General features: G+C 39.7%; 1 protein-coding gene across 4 annotated transcripts in view; it reads left to right on the forward strand.

The window, feature by feature from the left end:
* Positions 1-21225, forward strand: part of Sgk3 (serum/glucocorticoid regulated kinase family member 3) — a 104825-nt gene that overhangs the window by 45054 nt on the left and 38546 nt on the right. For 2 of the 4 annotated variants that reach the window (XM_069990840.1, XM_069990839.1), the window contains exons 2-4: positions 11984-12198; positions 17498-17581; positions 20298-20370. In XM_069990840.1, the coding sequence (XP_069846941.1) occupies positions 12103-12198; positions 17498-17581; positions 20298-20370 (253 nt within the window). In that variant the 5' untranslated portion in view covers positions 11984-12102. The remainder of the gene's footprint in view (positions 1-11983; positions 12199-17497; positions 17582-20297; positions 20371-21225) is intronic. The other 2 variants (XM_069990842.1, XM_069990841.1) reach the window with 1 other exon arrangement.

Consider the following 21225-nt stretch of genomic DNA (forward strand, 5'->3'; position numbering starts at 1 on the left):
ACTTAAGCTAATTCACTACATGTGAGTGTGTCCGTGTGTGTGTGTATGTGTGTGTGTCCGTGTGTGTGTGTGTGTGTGTGTGTGTGTGTGTCCGTGTCCGTCCCTGTCCTGTAGCTTGAACTCAAAGCCCAAGCACTGTCCCTGAGCTAGTTTCTACAATTAGGCCACAGCTCCATTTCCAGCTTTTTGCTGGTTAACTGGAGATAAGAGTCTCATGGACTTTCCTGTCCAGTCTGGCTTTGAACTGTGATCCTCAGATCTCAGCCTCCCAAGAAGCTAGCACAGGTGTGAGCCACTGGCACCCAGCCTCACTATCCTTTTGCGGTTCTCCCCGTCTCAACTTTTAGTTTTTTCTCTTAGTTACCAGGAATAAGACCTTGAGGCAATGTTAATTGTTCCTCCTACCTTGCACTCCACATGCAAATAGCTACCAACTTATTTCACCTGTCAGTGTGCCTTCATTTCATTATATCTTCTACACCTACGGCCCTGCAGTTCTCTTTCCAAATGCCTTTGCATCCATTTCTGCAGAATGAGATCCTAAGTGAGAAGAAGCACAATGTGATCTTGGCTTCCAGTTTTGCAAAATGTCTCCTATAGATCAAAACAGTGATTTTTTTCAACCTAGGCTTGTAAATAGGCAAATAAGTTTTAATGGCAATGCCTTATAAAATCCCATGGTGAGTATTGCTTCATGACAGTTTGTTTTTATTAATAACTTGGTCATTTTCTTCTCTTTCTTTTTTTTTGGGGGGGGGGGGTCTGGTCATGGAGCCTGAACTCTGGGCCTGGGCGCTGTCCCTCAGCTCTTCAGCTCAAGGCTAGCGCTCTACCACTTGAGCCACAGCACCATTTCCGGCTTTTTTCTTTTTGCTTATGTGGTGCTGAGGAATTGAACCCAGGGCCTCAGGCATGCAAGGCAAGCGCTCTACCACTGAGCCACCTTCCCAGCCGAGTTGGTCATTTTCTTCAATGTAGCTGGACATTCAAACTGATTTAATAGCCTTTTCTGTCTAACCTGCAGTGTTTCCTCATTTGCCATCCCCATCCCCATCTAGTATTTGTAGATGTTTTGTTGGACGTGGTTTTTCCTCTGAGTTCTGGTTGTTTTCTTAGTGACTTTATATCATAGTCCATTTTATGTTGTAATTCTTTAAGCAGTTTTCTTTCTGCTGTATATAAGCAGAAGGACAAGAAACACATACAGAGAAATTTCAGTTACTATTTTTTTCCTCTCTAATTTTTTTTTCTTTCCCATTACCTGGGAAGGAACCATAAGACCAACTTAGAAGCTTTATAAATAAAAGTGAATTTATTGTTCCATCTAATAGGACTTTAAGTCATTGCAGATGGAGCTTCACCAGTTATTTCAACAGAAGAAACTTACAGGGAACACGGCAGGGAAAAATCCAGTCCTAAATAAAATATGCAAATGAAGACACTGAAGTGTCTTAAGAAAGAGAGTATAGGAAGAGCAACATACCAGCACTCACATAGACAGATATGTAGAAAAGGACGCACAGCGTCACGAAGCAAGCAGGACAGAATTCATGGAACAATAGCTTTGTATTTTCTAGGGAAACATTCCTAAACTATAGTTTGTTTTTTATATCTTAGGCACAGATAATGCTGTTTTTCTGCTTTATTTTCTAAGTTGGATAGGACTTTTTCTCTTTTTTTCTTGTCTTGCATAAAGTAATTTACTTCCCTTTATTAATCTGAAGAAATAAAAGAAAAAATCCTTTCTTAATGTATTTTTATGGACATACAGATGTAAGATACTTAAGTTTATTGGTAAAGCTTATGGTTTTTAAATTTGCTACCAGTAAAATAAATGATTTAAGCTTGATGAAAGTAAAAATAAACAAAAGGAACATATGTTCCATATTTAAGTTTTATCTTATTTTTTCTTGTTGCTACCCAAACTTCAGCTGGACTTTTCCATGCTAGGGCAGGGATTTTCCTGACTATGTTTTGATTTTGAGTGTTTTTAGATATAGGTGTAAATTTATTTTGCCATTCTTAGAGTGAATGCAGTTTATGCTGATAGAAAAGTTAGTAGGGAATAAGAAATGTACTCATTATCTTGCCCATGTAATTGTAACCCCTCTGTACAGTATTTTCACAATAAAAAATAAATAAAAAAAAGAAAAGTTAGTAAGGAAAATACATATAAAGTTACTAAGTTTTGGAATAGTAAAATTTTAAACCTACATACCGTTTTTACTAATAACATAGCTAATAGGTCAGGCCCTGAAATGTTCTACAATTTCAGTAAGTATTATAATTTACATAAGTAATTGGTTATACTTTGTATGCTTGAGGAGATAGCTTCTAATGACTAACCAATGAAGTTTATTCTCTGAAGAATGTGAAAACAAAAGCTTTATCATACTACATAAGCACCTGTGTTTATTGAGTTCTCCTTGTTTCTAGAACACCTTTAAAAATAATAAACACCAGGCTGGGAAGGTGGCTCAGTGGTAGAATGCTTGCCTTCCATGCCTGAAGCCCGAGGTTTGATTCCTCAGCACCACATAAGCAAAAAGAAAAAAGCCAGAAGTGGTGCTGTGGCTCAAGTGGTAGAGTGCTTGTCTTGAGCTGAAGAGCTGAGGGACAGCGCCCAGGCCCAGAGTTCAGGCCCCACGACCGGACCCCCAAAAATAAAGAAAAAAAAAATAAACACCTTTTTACATTGGGACACATGGGAAAGATCCATCCTTGTACCCTACAAGCACTATGTAAGTAAATCTAGGTTTTCAGTAAAGATTTTATGCAGATACCATAGCATAGTAGTATGTATAATGATGGGAATGATGCAGTAAAGAGAGAAAGTGATGATTCAGGTTACTACTTTGAAGATCTCATCAGCACTCCTCTGCATATTGGAATTTCCAGTGTCTCTACATGTTGAATGAATAAGCAAAAACAGTGGATTGGTGTGTGTGTGTGTGTGTGTGTGTGTGTGTGTGTGTGTGTGTGTGTGTGTGTGTGTGTGTGTGTGTGTGTGTGTGTGTGTGTGTGTGTGTGTGTGTGTGTGTGTGTGTGTGTGTGTGTGTGTGTGTGTGTGTGTCTGTCTGCATTGGTGTATGTGTATGTGTGTGTGTGTCTGTCTGTCTGTCTGTGTGCATTTTTGCATGGTCCTGGGGCTTGAACGAGCTCAAGTGCTGGGCACTGTCCATGAGCCTTTTCACTCAAAACTAGTGCTCTACCACTTGAGACACAGCTCCACTTCTGGTTTTTTGGTATTTATTGGAGATAAGAGTCTCATCCTTAGATCTCAGCTTTGTGAGTTGTTAAGATTATCGGAGTAAGCCACTAGCACTGGGCAAATCCAGTATCCTATTAGGGACTGCTAGGTGCACAGCACCTAGTAGTGAATAAGTCAGTTTTTAACCCTAGTTGGGAAGCTGTCAGTAATCAAGTAAAATGCAATCCTAAATGTAATCCTTAAATGCTAAAATGAAAATGAACAGGTGATGATTGAGGATTAGTGGGAGCAAGTGCTTTAGTTAGTGTATTCTAGAAAGAAATGACATTTAAATAAAAGCTTCCACATGACAAGAAGCCACAGTACAAGAGACAGCATGTAGATGTGGCAAGGTTTGGTATGTGTTACCTAGGAAGATGGTGCTGATGGAGTCCAGTGAATGGAGTGGGAGAGACCTGGTGGGTAGAGCTTGAGAAATAGGAAGCTGGACGAGGTGGGGTGAGGGGACTGTCAACAACAATTTAGTTTGGATTTTGTTCTAAGAGTTGTGAGAAGTCATGGGAAGGATGTAAGCAGAGAGCAAGAAGAACAGATTTATAATGTTTCAGTTTTAGGCTACTGTGTGCAGAATGGATTGGAAGGGGGGTAGAAACAGAGATGGCAGATTGGAAATGCTCTGAGGAATTCTGAGCTGATGGTCCTTGTTGACTTTCTGTTACTGGTTTTGTGCCTTCTCACTCCTACCCTCTGCAGTCACTAGGAATTGTCCTTGGAGTGTTCTGTGTTCACATCTGCCTGTGAGATGTACTGGGAATGTGGCTCTTAATGGGAAAGCTTGGGAAGTGGGGAATGGTGCCACCATTGTTGTGAGTGAACCCAAGACTGTGACCTTGGGGGGCCAAGAATAGGTTGAACTTGGTGGTCACTGCTACCATTCTTCTTGTTAGTTCTGGACCAAGTGATAGAATGGGTTACCAATGGAGGAAGTTTAGGGCCTTCTGTCATACCCTGACAATTTATGGAAGACAAAAGACTGCCATAGTTACTTTTACCTCTTTAGTTCCCACCCCTAAATATCTATATTAATATAGTGTTTATTTCAAGGAATCAGCACACTTGTGGTTTTTGTTGAGATTCTTGGACCCTCCTTTCAAATTGCTGGTTACACTGTTTCTCTTTGTTATGTTAGTCCCAACTATCACTTTTCTTTATCAAGAATCAAAAGGTAACTTAAATAAGAGATATGATAAGCATAGGAAAACTGGAACTGCTTTGTGATTACAGAATAAAAGAAAAATCAAAGGGAGGTGGGAGTAGGAATTAAAGGAAGGATATGTTAGTAAGGAAGGAAAACAGGAAAAGTTGTAACTGATTTATCATGTGATATGTATGCCAGGAAGAAGGTTACTATGTATCTTTCACTGGTAGATCCTGTTAGATTTTTTTATTATTATCTGTTCTGCAGTGAACCTAATTTACAGATGTGACAAAGATGTGCTTTGTTTTTGTTGAAACATTTTGGCTGTGTTTGGAGCTAGTATCCTGAGAGCAGAAAATGAACAGATACAAGCTATTACTATTACAGTAGACTTTCAGTTCCAATAGTGGTTAGTTTGGGATTAGAATTTCCTGAGAATGTGCTTTGAGTGTAATTTAAAATAGAAACCATTCACTTATTCTGTTCCTTTCTCGGGACTAATGCCTGTCCCCATCAACCAAGCCCTTTTGTTAATTCCTGGGCCTGTCTCCAGTTCCCAAACTAGTTCTTCACTAATCTCCATGCCATGATTTCAAACATTATTTATTTTAAAAGTAATGTAGAGCAGATTTAGCTTCATAGTTAAGAGGAAGGTACAGAGATTTCCTATGTATGCCTATTCTTCCCAGGTACTGTTGACCTCCATTATCAATGTCTATCCATCAGAGTGGTTCATTTGTTGCATTTGTTGAACCCACCTTATCATATTTTAATCAACGAAAGCCCATAGTTTATATTGAGATTATCTTTTGGGTTACATACATTATGTGAGTATGGACAAACGTATATGTTATGAACCTACCATTAACATGCACATAGGTGAATAGTAATATATATATATATATATATATTATTTAGTTTATTTAGTTAGTGCTGGTCCTGGGGCTTGAACTCGGGGCTTGGATGTTGTCTCTGAGCCTTTTTTCTCAAGGCTAGTGCTCTACAACTTGAGCCACAGCTCTACTTTTGGAATTTGGGTAGGTTATTGGAGATAAGAGTCTCATAGACTTTCCTGCCTGGGCTGGCTTTGAACTGAGATTCTGAGACATGAGCTACTGGAACCTGACTGACTGGTATCAATCTTTTTTTTGCTCGGTGTGGGGCTTGAACTCTGGGCCTGGGCCCTGTCCCTCAGCTCTTCAGCTCAAGGCTAGCTCTCTACCACTTGAGCCACAGCCCACTTCTGGCTTTTTCTGTTTATGTGGTGTTGAGGAATCGAAACCAGGACTTAATGCATGTGAGGCAAGCACTTACTACTGAGCCACCTTCCCAGCCCCTGGTATCCATTTGGACCTGTCTCCAGTTTCTCACTAATCTCCATGCCATGCTCAGAATATGTGTATATTTCAAACATTATTTATATATTTTTTTTTTTGGTCGGTCGTGGGGCTTGAACTCTGGGCCTGGGTGCTGTCCCTCAGCTCTTCAGCTCAAGGCGAGCGCTCTACCACTTGAGCTACAGCGCCACTTCCAGTTTTCTGGTGGTTTATTGGAGATAGGAGTCTCACGGTCTCTCCTGCCCGGGCTGGCTTTCAGATCCCAGCCTCCTGAGTAGCTAGGATTACAGGCGTGAGCCACCAGCGCCCGGCTTCAAACATTATTTAAAAAATAATGTAGAGCAGATTTAGCTTCATAGTCAAGAGGAAGTATCTTTTGCATATATTTTCTGACAGACTCTGGCTTGTCTTGTCAATTTCTTGGTATTCTTTGATGTTTCATGCTTTGGTGTTATATCTAGAAAAGCATGTTATATCTAATGTCCATCTAGGTTTTCTCTTCTTTTATGTCTTTTATGTGCATGAATTTTCTTTCGTATTTTCTAACTTCCATCTTTAGGTACTGTTCTCAATACACCAGTGCCTTGTCTATCCCCACTGAAGAAAATTAGCTCTTCCAGACCTATGGGGTTGAGATAGCTTGTTTTTTTTTCCCTTTGCTACTGGCTGGTTTAAATGACCAACCCTCTATCTGCTGTATTAATTAAGAGTGGATATTAATACCTGTATCTACCTTAGTCTGGGTAGGACACACTAGAACTGTAAACTCTTTACAGTATGTGAATGAATAGGGGTCTGAAATTTCTTAGAGATAAAGGCAGAAGAATCTTTTGACCTTTCCATTAAAGAAAATTTTATCTTACCTCAAACAAAATGGGAAAGAGCCAAGATTAATTGGCATATAAATAGACAAGAAGAAAATTATTTCTAAGTCTTAACTAATTTCCACTTATTTTAAGAAGTGTTTGGATCAATAAAACTTTGACCTAAAAATTTGGGTGGTTTTCTACCATGTTCATCCATGTTGCTATTTTTTTTTCTTTTCTTAAAAAATGGTTATTATAAATGTGATGTACAGTTTCACCCCCTCCTTCGCTCTTTCCTAGTTTTACCTCCCATCCCCACCCACAAGTTATCTAGTTCATTTTCAATATTGTGTCTGCCCTGTACACACCTGGATTTTTTTTCATTCTTTCTTCCTCCATTTGTGTCACCCTTACCTCTTTCCCCAAAAACAGATAATCAAACAAGACCAAAAAACTCTTATTTCCATTTCCTGGAATTCATTTCAATAGATATTATTTTATATGATCGGAGGCATTATACCTTGGGATTCCTCCCCTAAGAGTATCCTCTTTTGGTTTCTGTGTGAATGTCAAAAGTCCTATATAATTTTCCATTGTATTTTAGATATAGCTTCTGCATATGAGAGAAAACATGTGCCATTGGTCTCTTTGACCTTGGCCTACATCACATGATTTGTTCTAGGGCCATCCATTTCCCTATAAATAACATAATATTATTCTTTCTAATGGTTGTGTAAAATACCACATTTTTTTTCTTTACTTGTCTATTGTTGAGCTCTGGGCTGTTTCCATACCTTGGCTATAATAGTGCAGCAATGAACATGGATGTGCAAGTGTCTTTATGTTATACTGGCTTGTGATGTCCTGGGTGGTCGCCGAGGAGTGGTATTGCTAGGTCAGAGGGAAGATCTATGTTTAGACCACTGTCCAGAGTGGTGTACTAGTTTACATTCCTACCAACAATACATCCCTGCCAGCATTTGTTGTTTAAAATCAACGATGTCGGTCAATCTAACCTCAGTTTTGATTTGCATTTCCTTTATGACAAGGGATGTTGAGTATTTCCTCATATGTTTCTTTGCCATTTTTAACTCTTCCTATAAGAAGTCTCTCCTTAGCTCCTTTGCCCATTTAGTGATTGGTTTATTAGTGTTGGGAGGGGTTAATTTCTTGAACTCTGTATATTTTGGATATTAGGCCTTTGTTGGATGTATTTGCTGGTAATGAACTTTCCCCAGTCTATTGGCTGTCTTTTTAGTTTAGTAACTGTCTTTTGCTGTGCAGAACTTTTTATTTTGATGTAATTCCATTTGTTAAGTCTTCTATCTTTTCTTCCTTGAATTTTTTTAAAAAAAATTTTGTTGGTCGTGGGGCCTAAACTCTGGGTCTGGGCGCTGTCCCTCAGCTCACGCTGGCTTTTTTTTTTTTTTTTTTTTGTCGGTCGTGGGGCTTGAACTCTGGGCCTGAGCGCTGTCCCTCAGCTCTTCAGCTCAAGGCGAGCGCTCTACCACTTGAGCTACAGCGCCACTTCCGGTTTTCTGGTGGTTTATTGGAGATAGGAGTCTCACGGTCTCTCCTGCCCGGGCTGGCTTTGAACCGCGATCCTCAGATCTCAGCCTCCTGAGTAGCTAGGATTACAGGCGTGAGCCACCAGCGCCCGGCTCACGCTGGCTTTTTATTGCATGTGTAGTGCTGAGGAATCGAACCCAAGGCCTCATGCATGCAAAGTAAGCACTCTACCACTGAGCCACCTTCCCAGCCCTGAAAATTTTTTTCAAAGAAAGGTAAAACCCTTTCTTTTCTAAAAATATAACTTTGGCAATATCCTTTTATCTGTCCTTTTTGTTTTATAATTTAGCCCATGTTTGTCCATGTGATAAGGGAAGTATTCAGAGACTGTTCTTTACAGTTCTTGGTGAGATGTATGTAATATAATGTGATATATTGAGGAGAAAGCAAGGGCAGCAAGCTTCCCAGCCCTGACTCCTCTTGGTGGCAGAATAGAAATCTGCCTTCCCATATGGTTTGATTTCTGTTAATCCAATTGCCTTCTGAATACCCAGTGTTCTCTTCATTTCCAAAGAAGAGATTCTAGAAAAGGTGATTTAGAAAAGAATGCATGTCAAAGTAGCATAACAAATTGACAGATGTGGAGTATGATCTGGGCTTTGGGGTCAGGGTGTGATCATATGAAAGTACTCCTCATAACCCGAATTTCTTTCCTTTTCCTCTCCTCTTCCTCCTCCTCTCCTCTTCCTCTACCTAATCTCCCTTCTAATCTCCCTTCCCTTTCCCCCTCCCCTCCTTTCTCTTGTCTTTCTTGGGGCTTGAACTCAGGGCCTGGATGCTGTTCCTGAGCTTCTTTTGCTCAAGACTTGTGCTCCACCACTGGAGCCACAGCTCTGCTTTTGGCTTTTTTGTTCATTTATTGAAGTTAAGAGTCTTACAGACTTTCCTGCCAGGCTGGCTGATCTGAGATCTGATGTGATCCTCCGATCCCAGCCTCCTAAGTACCTAGGATTACAGGTGTAAGCCACCAGTGCCCAGCTATCCTAGGTTTATCTGTAAAATGAGCATAATGATAAATATGTCAGGAGTTGATTGGAGGATCGGATGAGCTGTTAGGTGTGAATTCTTAAAATATTATATCCTGGATCCAAAGGAGACTCCAAGACACCCAGTTAAAGGAGCTAGGGACTTTATTACAGCCACACAGGGTCTGCTTCCTACTACCAGGAAAGTAGGAGAAAGGCCTTGAGCTCAGTGTAAGGTAGGTTGAGTTACATAGACAAGCCATGCGAGGCAGGTTTGACACATTCTCATTGGTTATGTTTATATGACCCTTAAATTCATTTGTTCTTTATGGTAAATATCATACATAGTAATTTGCAATAGGCTGCCCATAGTGGGACCACTTGGTGGTTGTCTGCAATTGGAGGACAGAGGTGATGTCACCTGTGGGCTAAGGCCTTGCTACTGAGGCAAGCAAGCAAAGTTACAGAAGCAGAAGCATAGCCTTGCGTCACAAGAGCATAAGCAAAACATAATCTTGATTGGTCAGCATGACCAGCTATTGACACTATTACAGAAATGATTTTTATTATACTCTTCTGACTAATACAACAACTCAGTGCAGCTGGTGATAAGCCTCAAGGTTGTCAGTAGTCTTCTGAAAAGCTGCCAGCTTGGTAAACTTGAGTGAGGGAGAGATGCTTTTTAGCAAGGATGGGAAAGAGGCAGAGGCTGACTACTGGTCAGCCTTTGTCTGGGGTTTTTCTTTACCAAGAGCTTTTTGCCCTTTATCAATAATTGTTTTTTTCTGTCAGTCGTGGGGCTTGAACTCTGGTCCTGGGCGCTGTCCCTGTGCTCTTCAGCTCAAGGCGAGTGCTCTACCATTCTACAACTTCAGCCACAGCTCCACTTTTGGCTTTTTTTTCTCTTGTGGTTAATTGGAGGTAAGAGTCTCGTGGAGTTTCCTGCCTTGTCTGGCAGGAATCCTCAGATCTCAGCCTCCTGAGTAGCTAGGACTACAGGCGTGAGCCACCAGCTCCCGGCTTATCAATAATTTTGTTCAGTTTTCTGATTTCACATTTTTGTTCTCATGGATACCCTTCTTTTCCGAGGGAAAGGGGGTTCAGGGAGAGAATAAATTTCCAATAGCAGGAGGGACTGAGACCAGACAATAGGAGAAACTTTCTGCCAGTGAATATCAACTCAGAAATTACAAAAAATGGTCAGGCACTGGTGGCTCATGCCTGTAATCCTAGCTACTCAGGAGGCTGAGATCTGAGGATCGAGGTTCAAAGCCAGCCTGGGCAGGAAAGGCCATGACACTCTTTATCTCCAATAAACCACTAGAAAAACCAGAAGTGGTGCTGTGGCTTAAGCGGTAGAGCGCTCACCTTGAGCTGAAGAGTGCAAGGACAGCACCCAAGCCCATAGTTCAAGCCCCACGACCAACAAAAAAAAGTATATATATACAAAAACAGCACTGGTATTAGCATCAATTAAGTTAGGTTCTTGACGTCAGCACTTTTGATAATATTGGTCCAGATAATGTTTTGTTGTTAATTCATTGTTCATGGTTACCATCATTCCTGATCTTTCTATACTGAGACAATGAAGTGTCTCTAGATGTTACCAGATATCCTCTTGGGCAAAATTATAGTCTGGTCTCCTATCTCTCAGATAGGATTCAATAACTTCTGGAAGGATTTTGTGTATTTCCCTTTCTGCAGTCACCCTGGGGAATTGCTGTATATTGCAGTTGGAAAAGTCCTGAAGAAAGATCAACAGAATATGCTGTGGCCTTGTATTGAGTCACAATAATCTCATGTTTGATCTTCTTTGATCTTCCCATACATGCTTCCCAGACTCTTGTTGATAAACATTGTTGAGATTGTTCAGATTTTATGGTAGAGAAGCAATGTTCTCTTCAGAGTAGTCCTGGAACTCATTTTTGTAACCTTTTGAATTAGGACACAATGGAGGGTAGAAGAAATAGGTAGTAAGGAGAATTTTGGTAACCCTTGGAAAGCAACTCCTTTGGGAGAGGAGTATTGAGAGTATTGGTTCCTTTGAGGGGTTCAGGTAGCAGGAAGTTCATGGTTCAGGATCATTCTGCATTCTGGCCAGTGCCCTTATGTTAGCATTCAAGACTTTTGCAAGACTGCTCTGTGATATACAAAACTCTTGAGAGGTAAAAGACGCTCTAAATAGTCACAGGTTTTCCACCTACTTGAGAATTTATAGAATTTGACTTATCTTGCAATTCTCAGAGATAACCAGAAGTAACCTCAGCCCATATTACAATCTCTGAAGTCTGTACTTTCATCAGCCATTTGAATTTCTAGTGGCCTTCCTTCTACCAGTACTCCATCTTGTGACTCCCTATGCAGGATGTAATTTGAGGGATCATGAGAGTACTCTGCTACTCGCCCTCTATCCGAAGCTTATCAGAGTACTGCTCAAATATACATCCTATTTTTGAGTGGCCATTTTCCTGAGCTGCTGCTGCTGCTGTTCCTCCTCCTCCTCCTCCTTTTTTTTTTTTTTTTTGGCAGCACTGAATTTTGAATTCTGGGCCTCATACTTCCAAAGTAGTCACTCTACCTGTGCCACAGCCTTTTTGACTTATATCTTCAATATATATGTTTGGGGTTTTTTTTGGTGTGGGCTTCCTCTGTAGCTGGAGTAGCAGATATGCCCAGGTTTTTGTTGGTTGGGATGGGGTTTTACAAACCATTGCCTTCAGAAAGGGTTTGGGATGGATAATTTACCTTAATATTTAATCTAAGGTACAATAAGACTTAGGAAAACAAGTAAATTCTTGCCAGAAGAAACACAAAATAGAACCTATATACAAGGAATGACAAATCACAGTAGCATTTTAAAATTGTTTGCTAATCCTTTGTTTTTTTTGTTGGTTAAGGTTGCATGATGGAATTTGAACATTACCTCAAGAGGTTTCATATTTTGGATTAGTTAATTGTGCTCATCCTCTGCTGATCATTTCTTTGGACACATTTCTTGGTGTCTTTTGATTTATTAATGCAAAGAGATTATACCATGGACCACAAGGAAAGCTGCCCAAGTGTAAGCATTCCCAGCTCTGATGAACACAGAGAGAAAAAGAAGAGGTTTACTGTAAGTATGTAACGTGAAGCATTTGGGAAAATTGATTCTAGAGAATATTTCCATTTCCAGTTTTTTTGTTCTTGTCTCACCTAGAATGTCCTTCCTTTCTTCATTTACTTCTGTTAATCTATCTTCCACGAAGCCTTTCCTGGCTTTAAAGTGAACAAACTGTCCTTTTTACTATTGATTTATTTTTGCCACTTTTATTCCCTTGGAGAACATTAAGAAATTATCTCATAAACTCTTTTAGCCAAATGTGCCTGTAGATACATGCTGATATAGACACTAGTAGTTTTGTGTGCACTGTCAGTGGGTGTAGACTTCTGATATTACCTATTTCTTGCTATCTTGAAACATCTATTCATATCTTTTCTTATGACATTCATTACTTTGTTTTTTGTAATCTTAAAGGTGAAGACTATTTCTAATTTTGTGTTATTTATTCTGGTGGTATTAGGGTTTGAACTCAGGATAGGACTTTATAAGGAGTACGCACAATGGGAGATTAACTCAAAATATAGTTTCCTTATGGGTTCAATTTCCAGTACTGGAAGAGGTGGGGAAAGAAAGAGTAAGCACAATGAATATTTGCCGAATCAGTGTTATTGGTGACCATTATTGGAAAATGCTCTTTTAGTCCAATTAGTATATGTGGAGATCTCCTGCCATCCTTTCTCCTGGAAAAAAGAGTACTTATCTTGTTTACAATTGACTTGGTCTCCCTTGTAAATACATGACCTCTAAAGAGCAAGACGATCCATCAAGGCATGGTTAAAGATAACACATTTATTGACACTATTTACACCAGAAAGGGGGCCTGCAACTGCCTCGTCCTGGGTTAGATATCCAGCATCAAGAGCAGCCTTTTTTTTTTTTTTGGTCGGTCGTGGGGCTTGAACTCTGGGCCTGGGCACTGTCCCTCAGCTCTTCAGCTCAAGGCCAGGCTTCGCAGCTTGAGCCACAGCCACTTCCTGCTTTCTGAGTGGTTTATTGGAGATGAGAGTCTCACGGACTTTCCTGCCCAGGCTGGCTTTGAACCGCGATCCTCAGAGCTCAGCCTCCTGAGTAGCTAGGATGACAGGCGGCCAGCCCCCAACCTTTATTAGTGGTCTGCAAACCTCCAGCCCCAGACCTCCAAAGCGCCAGACCCCGAAGGGGAAGGCTTTTCCTTTTCTTCCCTCCCTCCTCCTCCGCAGGCCTCGCCACTCTCCACAGGCCTGCCCTGCTCTTCTGCCGAGGCTTTCCCCTCCTGCTGTCTCTCTCCACTCCATGTCTCCCTTCTCTGTCGCTCTAGTTCTTCGTTGCTCTCTCCCCCCTACTCTCTTCAGGACTCCCGATTTTCCCCCCTCAGTTTTCCTGCTAACGGTTTCCAACTGCCATTCATGCTCCTCCCCCAAGCTGCCCACTGTCCAATCACTTCTTGACAGCTCGCCATGTGGGGCTTAAGGCCCCACCCACTCCAGTAGCATGCTCCGCCCCTTTTGTGGCATGGCAGGCCTCGGAGGCCCGCCCTATGGTGATGTCAGCCTCTTGATGCCCCGCCCCCTCCAGCGAGCTGTCCACCAGCCACGCTGATTATGCCCCTCCCCCTTATTACACTATCATCCCCTACTCCTGTCTATGTATTGACTAGTATAAAGAAATTCATGTAACTTAATTCTGTTTAGCACTTAGTTTGATCTAGGTAAAAATTTCCTGTCTGTATTAATTATGCTATCATGGTCTTACTTGAGCTCTTACTCTTCCCAAAGGTTGGCAAGTTGGTTTATTTGAGGAGAGGTGTCCCCTTTCGTAGTGAATGTTGAGTAGATAACAGTTCTTAAGATAACCTAGTGAAGGTATTGTATTCTTGTCATCGCGCTAGATCTTTATGGATCCCATTGTAGAGTGCCTGGTCTGGCATATATCCAGCTATGGTTCACATGGTCAAGCCATGTGGCACTTTACCAGCATCTGTTATGGCAGCAGCATTAGATGGACTGACTGGGAAATCTCTTCTTTGTTGGCCTATATAAAGTTTCAAGGTGTTTTCCATAGCTAAGGAGCACCCTGAACCTGTGGCATATCCTTTCTTGTTCTTTTGGCTTAGTGGTCCACCCTAATGAGTGGTCCCCTCTAATGAAGGAGGTCACCTGACCTTCGCTAGTTTAGCTGCATGACAACTGGCATAGAATCTTTGTCATATGGGAGTTGGGGGAAAGCTTAAGAGTTAAACCCTTTGACCAGTCCACTCTGCTTTCTTAACTGTGGAGGTGGGAGCTAGGTCTCCCCCAAATGATGGCTTCCTCCCAAAGTCCCAACAGGGATTTGCCAATATAGCCCTGTGGCTCTCTGCTCTGTCTTCCTAAACAAACACAGTGCTCATATCTTTCACTAAAACCTAGAGCTGAGAGATTGGAGTGTGTCACTGTTATTTACTTCTCCAGCCTCTGGGTTGCGAAGATATTTTAGACAGTATGTGTCTGTTACACATTTGTACAAATCTATTTTTAGTAATATCACATTGGGAAAAAAGTTGTTATACCTTGGATAAAATAGTTCAGACTAAGTTTTCCTTCCTCCTCTCATCTTTTTTTTCCCCCACTTTTGGGCCATTCTGTCTTTAGGGAATGACTTCACATGTTGCCCTGTTTGACAGAAGTTTATACATTGCAAATGTAGACAGATTATCTCAGGTGTTCTTTACTTTTTCAAGGTAGAGGTATTTCCATATCTTCTGTGAAAGGGCCAGAGCTGCCTTTAGCAACACTCTTGCCCAGCTGTTCTCAACTGGACCCTTAGTTCTCAAAAACACTGTCTTAAGTCACATTGTTCATTTACTTCCTTCAGATATTCCCAAGTGTTTTCTCATGTAAGAAACTTTTTCTGACACTAACAATGTAAATTATCGCCTTCACACCTTCTTGACCTCTTTCACTCTGTCTTGCTTGTCCTACTAAATTTAATAGTGATTATTACCACCTGACATAGTTTGTGTTTATTTGTGTATACATTGTCTGCTAGAATGCAGAATCCTATTCTCAGGCCATTCATATAGTTTTCATAGATTCATGCATTGTATTCCAGCATGTCTTACCATAAACCAAGTCTATATTTTGATTTATCCATGTGATTAAATTGTCAGTAAGTTTCTATATTATTCCAGATACTATTCTAGGCCCTTTGGGAGATTCAGCGAGTAGCAAAAGTGACACAGCCCCAGCTCTTAAAAAATTTAAATTCTTGGGGCTGGGAAGGTGGTTCAGTGGTAAAGCGTTTGCCTTGCATGCATGAGGCCCTGGGTTCGATGCCTCAGCACCACATAAGCAAAAAAAAAAAAAGCTGGAAGTGGCACTGTGGCTCAAGTGGTAGAGCGCTAGCCTTGAGCTGAAGAGCTGAGGGACAGCGCCCAGGCTGAGTTCAGGCCTCACAACCAGACCCCCCCTCCCCAAAAAAGAAAATTTTAGATTCGTGTGGAGCAAGGCAGACACTGAAGTAATACTCAGAAAAAGAGAGGATTTCATGTTGTAATAACAAGCATATTGCTTTCTGAGATATCCTACTTATCTTGCTGAATATTTAAAAAATTTGAAGTTGTTTTATACCTAGTAATGTTTTCTTGAATGTATTTAATAAGCACCTATTTATAATCACACTGTTAATAACTTTGCAAAGCTTGTTACTGTAAATAAATTTGTTACAGAGTCTGTCCATCCTGAAACTTAAAACTTGGTTTTAGTCTTGGCCATCTAACCCTACAAGGGTCCATTCTCCACTCCAGAAAGTCAACACAAAGAACTTAAAAAGCTCATAATCATATAAACCTAAGGTTTTTTTTTTGTCCTTTTATAGCAGTGCTGATTCCAAGGCTGTTTCAATGGGTCTATAATCTCTTAGTTTAGTTCACTGGCACCTTAAGTAGATCTACTTTTCCTTCTGTATTCCATATGTTTGAGGGATGCTTATCTTAAAATCAGTTCTGACACTTTACATGTAATAGCTCTCTCCCTCTTAAGTTAGCTTGATTCCTAGATTCATGCTGTGTCCAATCTATTTATTCATCTCCGTCTGAGTGAAACATCCATTGTCCATGTGACTACTGCCAGTGACTGCCTCATCATCAGTGCAGCTTTAAACAATATTACAGAAGTCATACAATGTAACCACACATAATATCAAAGCTGTATTTTCCTTATAGTATCCAATATGATGTTGTGAATGGAAATTATCTTTCATGGGAAAGGGTAATTGATACACATAGGTGGGTCTGTCTTAAACCAGATTTTCTCTTTTAAGTTGTCTGGTTGTGAACAATTAAATAGAAACCCATATCTCTCCTTAGTCATCATTGTAAAACATGAGATAACCCAAACTCTACATCAGCCAGCCTTTCTTCATATACCTGGATCTTGTTACTTTATACCCTTTAGAAATTATACAAAATCTTTGGGGCCTCAAATTCTTCCTCATATTTATATGTGTTAAATTATATTCTGAGAGTACCTGTGCAATGAATAATGAGAGTCCTCTAACAATTTGATACTAGTTCTGGTACACAGAGGATAAAAGATTTTAATTTTATTCTTGGTTATATCTTTTTTAAGCTATAAACTTAACTCTTGGTTATCATTCCTGTCTATTGGGGTTTGTAATATTTATTTTGCTTCATAGAGTTGTTGTTTATGATTATGTGAGATTACATATAAGAAAACATTAGCCATATGTAAGAGGGTATTAGAAATCTAACAAAATTTTTGTTTGGGAAAAATACTGTGTAAAACATGACTTGGAAGGAGCCAAGTAATGGTGGCTCATGCCTGTAATCCTAGCTCATGAGTCTGAAATCAAAGGTTCCAGGTTCAAAGCTAGCCTAGGCTGACAAATCCAACAGATTCTCACCTCCAGTTAACCAACAAAAAGCCAGAACTAACACTGGCTTAAGTGCTGGAGGGCAACGAGCAAAAAAGTCAAATGAGAGTGTGAGGCCATGAATTCAAATCTCAGTACTGGCATTGGGGGTGAAAAAATGACCCAGAAGATGATAGCTAGTAGTTGAGTGATTACGTTGTGCCAGACTAAACAGCAGTAATACTGGGTCAGAAAAGAAGAATATGACAGCAATTGAATCTAAGCTGTTTTATTGTTGGGAAAATATCTGAAACAAAAAAAACGGTAAAATGTTAGAATTCAGTAGATCTAAATAATGAGCCCATACATGTTTGTTGTGTTATTCTCTGAAGATTAGAGAGGAATATCATAGCACTTAAAAATACCAGCTTTTGGTAGGATGAAAGTTTCAGTTTATTAAATTCTGCTTTTATTTCCACAGGTTTATAAAGTTTTGGTCTCTGTAGGCAGGAGTGAATGGTTTGTCTTCAGGAGATATGCGGAGTTTGACAAACTTTACAATACCGTAAGTCATACTCTACAAGATTTCTTTCAAAACAGACAAATCCCAAACCAAGATTGTTAGAGAGAGAGAGAGAGAGAGAGAGAGAGAGAGAGAGAGAGAGAGAGAGAGAGAGAGAGATTGTGTGTGTGAGTGTGTGAAAGAGAGAGACAGACAGACAGACACACATGGAAAAGGGGAAAGATTCTTCAAAAATATTCTAACTATAAATAGGGTTACAGGTGGACCCATTACAACAATGAGATATACAAGACATTATTGTCAAAAAATGAACTTTACAACTTTGGTGGGGTAGGGGTGGGGAGGGTGGGGAGGGGAAGGGATGGGAAGGGGAAACAGAGGAGGAGGCAACAATGCTTGATAAGAAATATACTCACTATCTTGCCCAAGTAACCCCTCTGTATGGTATTTTCACACTAATAATAAAAAATAACTATAGGCTGGAACTGTTGAGCAGTTCCAAATACTACTGGAAATAGAACTTGGATGAACACTTCAAAATAGATTTTTTTTTTCTGGTGTTGGGGTTTGAACACAGGGTCTTGATGCTCACTCGGCTTACCTGCTTGACTAATGCTCTACCAATTGAGCAATGCCTCCAGCCTGTCTTTTGGCTGGTTATTTCTGAGCTGTAATCTCACAAACTTTTCTGTCCAGACTAACTTCAAACCATAAATCCTCCAGATCTTACCCTCCTGAGTAGCTAGGATTATAGACATGAGCCACTGTTGCCTGGCTTGCAAATTACTTCTTAAACTAGAATGAATCAAATAGTATCTAGCTGTAGCACTTGCTGTCCCTTGTTAGACTTCTAACTTCTTTTTTTTTTTTTTTTTTGTCGGTTTGGGGCTTGAACTCCGGGCCTGGGCGCTGTCCCTCAGCTCTTCAGCTCAAGGGGAGCGCTCTAGCACTTGAGCTACAGTGCCACTCCCGGTTTTCTGGTGGTTTATAGGAGTCTCACGGTCTCTCCTGCCCGGGCTGGCTTTGAACCGCGATCCTCAGATCTCAGCCTCCTGAGTAGCTAGGATTACAGGCGTGAGCCACCAGCACCCGGCTAGACTTCTAACTTCTTATCTAGCATTTTACTGTAGCTTTATTTGTTGCAAGTAATATTGAAATGACTTGCAAGTTTTAATTGAGTTTTGAAAAATATTGTAATTTTAAAGTAACATTTATTTGTCCTTATGTAAAATTAGTACAGAGCTTAGAAAATCTGGATAACAGGTACTGGTGGCTCATGCCTGTAATCCTAGTCACTCAAGAGGCTGAGATTTGAGTATTGCTGTTAAAAGCCAGCCCAGGCAGGAAAGTCCATGAGACTCTTATCTCCGGTTAACCACCAATGATCACCTACATGAAACACTCCATCTTTAATTGTTTTCAGGAGAAAAAAAATCCTTAAATGTAATTCAGTTGTTATCATCCATCTTCCAAATTGCTCTCATGTTAATTTTTAAAGTCTTGTTCTTATTTTATCATTTTCTGAATTTGTCTTTTTATATAAATGCCTTTTAAAATATGGAAATCATATTACATGTGGCCCAGCCTTCCCTGAATTCAAAACACAAATTTTTTCCCTGTACTACTTTTAACATTTCAAATCTGAAAACATTTTAGTTCAGCTTCAACTTGTATTTTGTGACAGTTTTCAAATTTTAACTCTTCATAGTAGAAATTGTCAAACACATATAAAGTAGACAAACCAATTCAAATAATACAATGGTATCATCTCGCTTCAGTTACTGATACAAGCCTATTTGTCCTTATCCTTAGCCAGCCCATTATAATTTGATACAAATCTTAGATGTCATGTCTTCTGTAAATACTTTGGTAAACATTTTTAAAAGATAAACTATCTTTTAATCACTAAGATACCCCTCTGTTGTCTTTTCATTTACAATTATTTTTGTGTTAAAAATGCCCAAAGTCAATTAGTTTATATTTTTCAGGATGAATTTGCTAACAACTGCTGGTGGGGAACAGTGATTACTATATTTCTTTTTTGTTCTTCCTGCCAATTGTTAGTTTGATCTAAATTTTTTGTATGTGTTCATGAGTTTTTGACATCAAACTCAGAGTAAAAGTGTAGCCCATTTTTATGACCTCACTTCCATCAAATAGATTTTTTTTTTAGGAACATGTTTATCTCCGAATACAAGCAAATCTGGTGAACATAATAAGGGGAAGGCTAGAACAGGGTTTTTGGAAGCAAAATTCATCAGCTTTCTTAGAAAATTATTCATTTAGAATAGAATAATTTTCAACTAGAATAGCACATAACACACTTCAAACATGATGTGTAATATGTTCAGAACTTACATGACTAGGTGAGGCTAAGCTCTCCTTGAAGCAGTACAAGAAACTATGAGTGCTCAAGTCATTATCATTTTACAGAAAGGAAAATTGAGGCACAGAGATGTAACATATCTAAGGTCACACAGCTACTACTGAGTGTTTTGGTTTTTATGTTTTGGACAAAGTGGGATGGTTTGTAGTATAATTTAATATTGTGTTGGTATAAATGTATTGGTCCAATTGGTATAGTTATATGTGTAATTAATATTGTATTGATATAATTTAATAGTGTACAGTGAATAATCATGTTTAAAAGTATAAAGTATAAAGTTTAAAAATCAGATGGTTTTGGTTAATGTATAATTAGAAAACCTTTAACATTAATAATGTTAACATTGTAATGCTATTTAAAAAAAAATTCTAGCTAAAGAAACAATTTCCTGCTATGGCCTTGAAGATACCTGCCAAAAGAATATTTGGTGATAATTTCGATCCAGGTAAGCAATAACTTTATATACCAGCTATTAAATGAAAGCTGAAGTTTCAAGTAGTTAAAATTCTAGAATTTTTTTTTTTAGTAAAAATTCTAGAATTTTTTACAGTGTCTGTTTTTAAACTTGACTAGCCAGGACTTTTTTTGGGGAGGGGGGGGTCTGGTCGTGGGGCCTGAACTCTGGGCCTGGGCGCTGTTCCTCAGCTCTTCAGCTCAAGGCTAGCACAGCTCCACTTCCGGCTTTTTTTTTTCTGCTTATGTGGTGCTGAGGAATCGAACCCAGGGCCTCATGCATGCAAGGCAAGCGCTCTACCACTGAGCCACCTTCTCAGCTCCCTAGCCAGGACTTTTAAGGAAACAGAAGCACAGTTAGATTCATTCATCTGCCCAGGATTTACATACAGGAAATAAAAAAAATAAAAGCAAAAATATTGGAGGCATAGCTAAAGTGGTTAGGGGTGCTTGCCTAGCAGGCATGAAGCCTTGAGTTCAATCCTCAGTAATACCAACAAGAAAATAAAAAAAGAAGCCACGTGCAACAAGAACATTTTTTTTTAACATGACAACAAGACTCAAAGTCAATACGCTATACTTTCAGTCGTTGGCTAGCACTCTACCAACTGAGCCTTGCATCTAACCCCAAGAATTCCTTTCATGAAACAGTTATAATAATTTCTAAAATAAAGTAGACATACGGAGAAAGACAACCAGAGATACCTGAAATGTTAGGACTGAGTGACAGAGAATTACTATTTGAACTAGGATAAAGACATTAAGCAGAATAAAACTGCTGGGCACTGGTGGCTCTTGTCTGTAATCCTAGCTACTTAGGAAGCTGAGACCCAAAGGATTTGTAGTT

This window comes from Dipodomys merriami, unplaced genomic scaffold (genome assembly GCF_024711535.1).
Source record: "Dipodomys merriami isolate MVZ:Mamm:240054 unplaced genomic scaffold, mDipMer1.0.p SCAF_4, whole genome shotgun sequence".
NCBI classification, from domain to species: Eukaryota; Metazoa; Chordata; class Mammalia; order Rodentia; family Heteromyidae; genus Dipodomys; species Dipodomys merriami.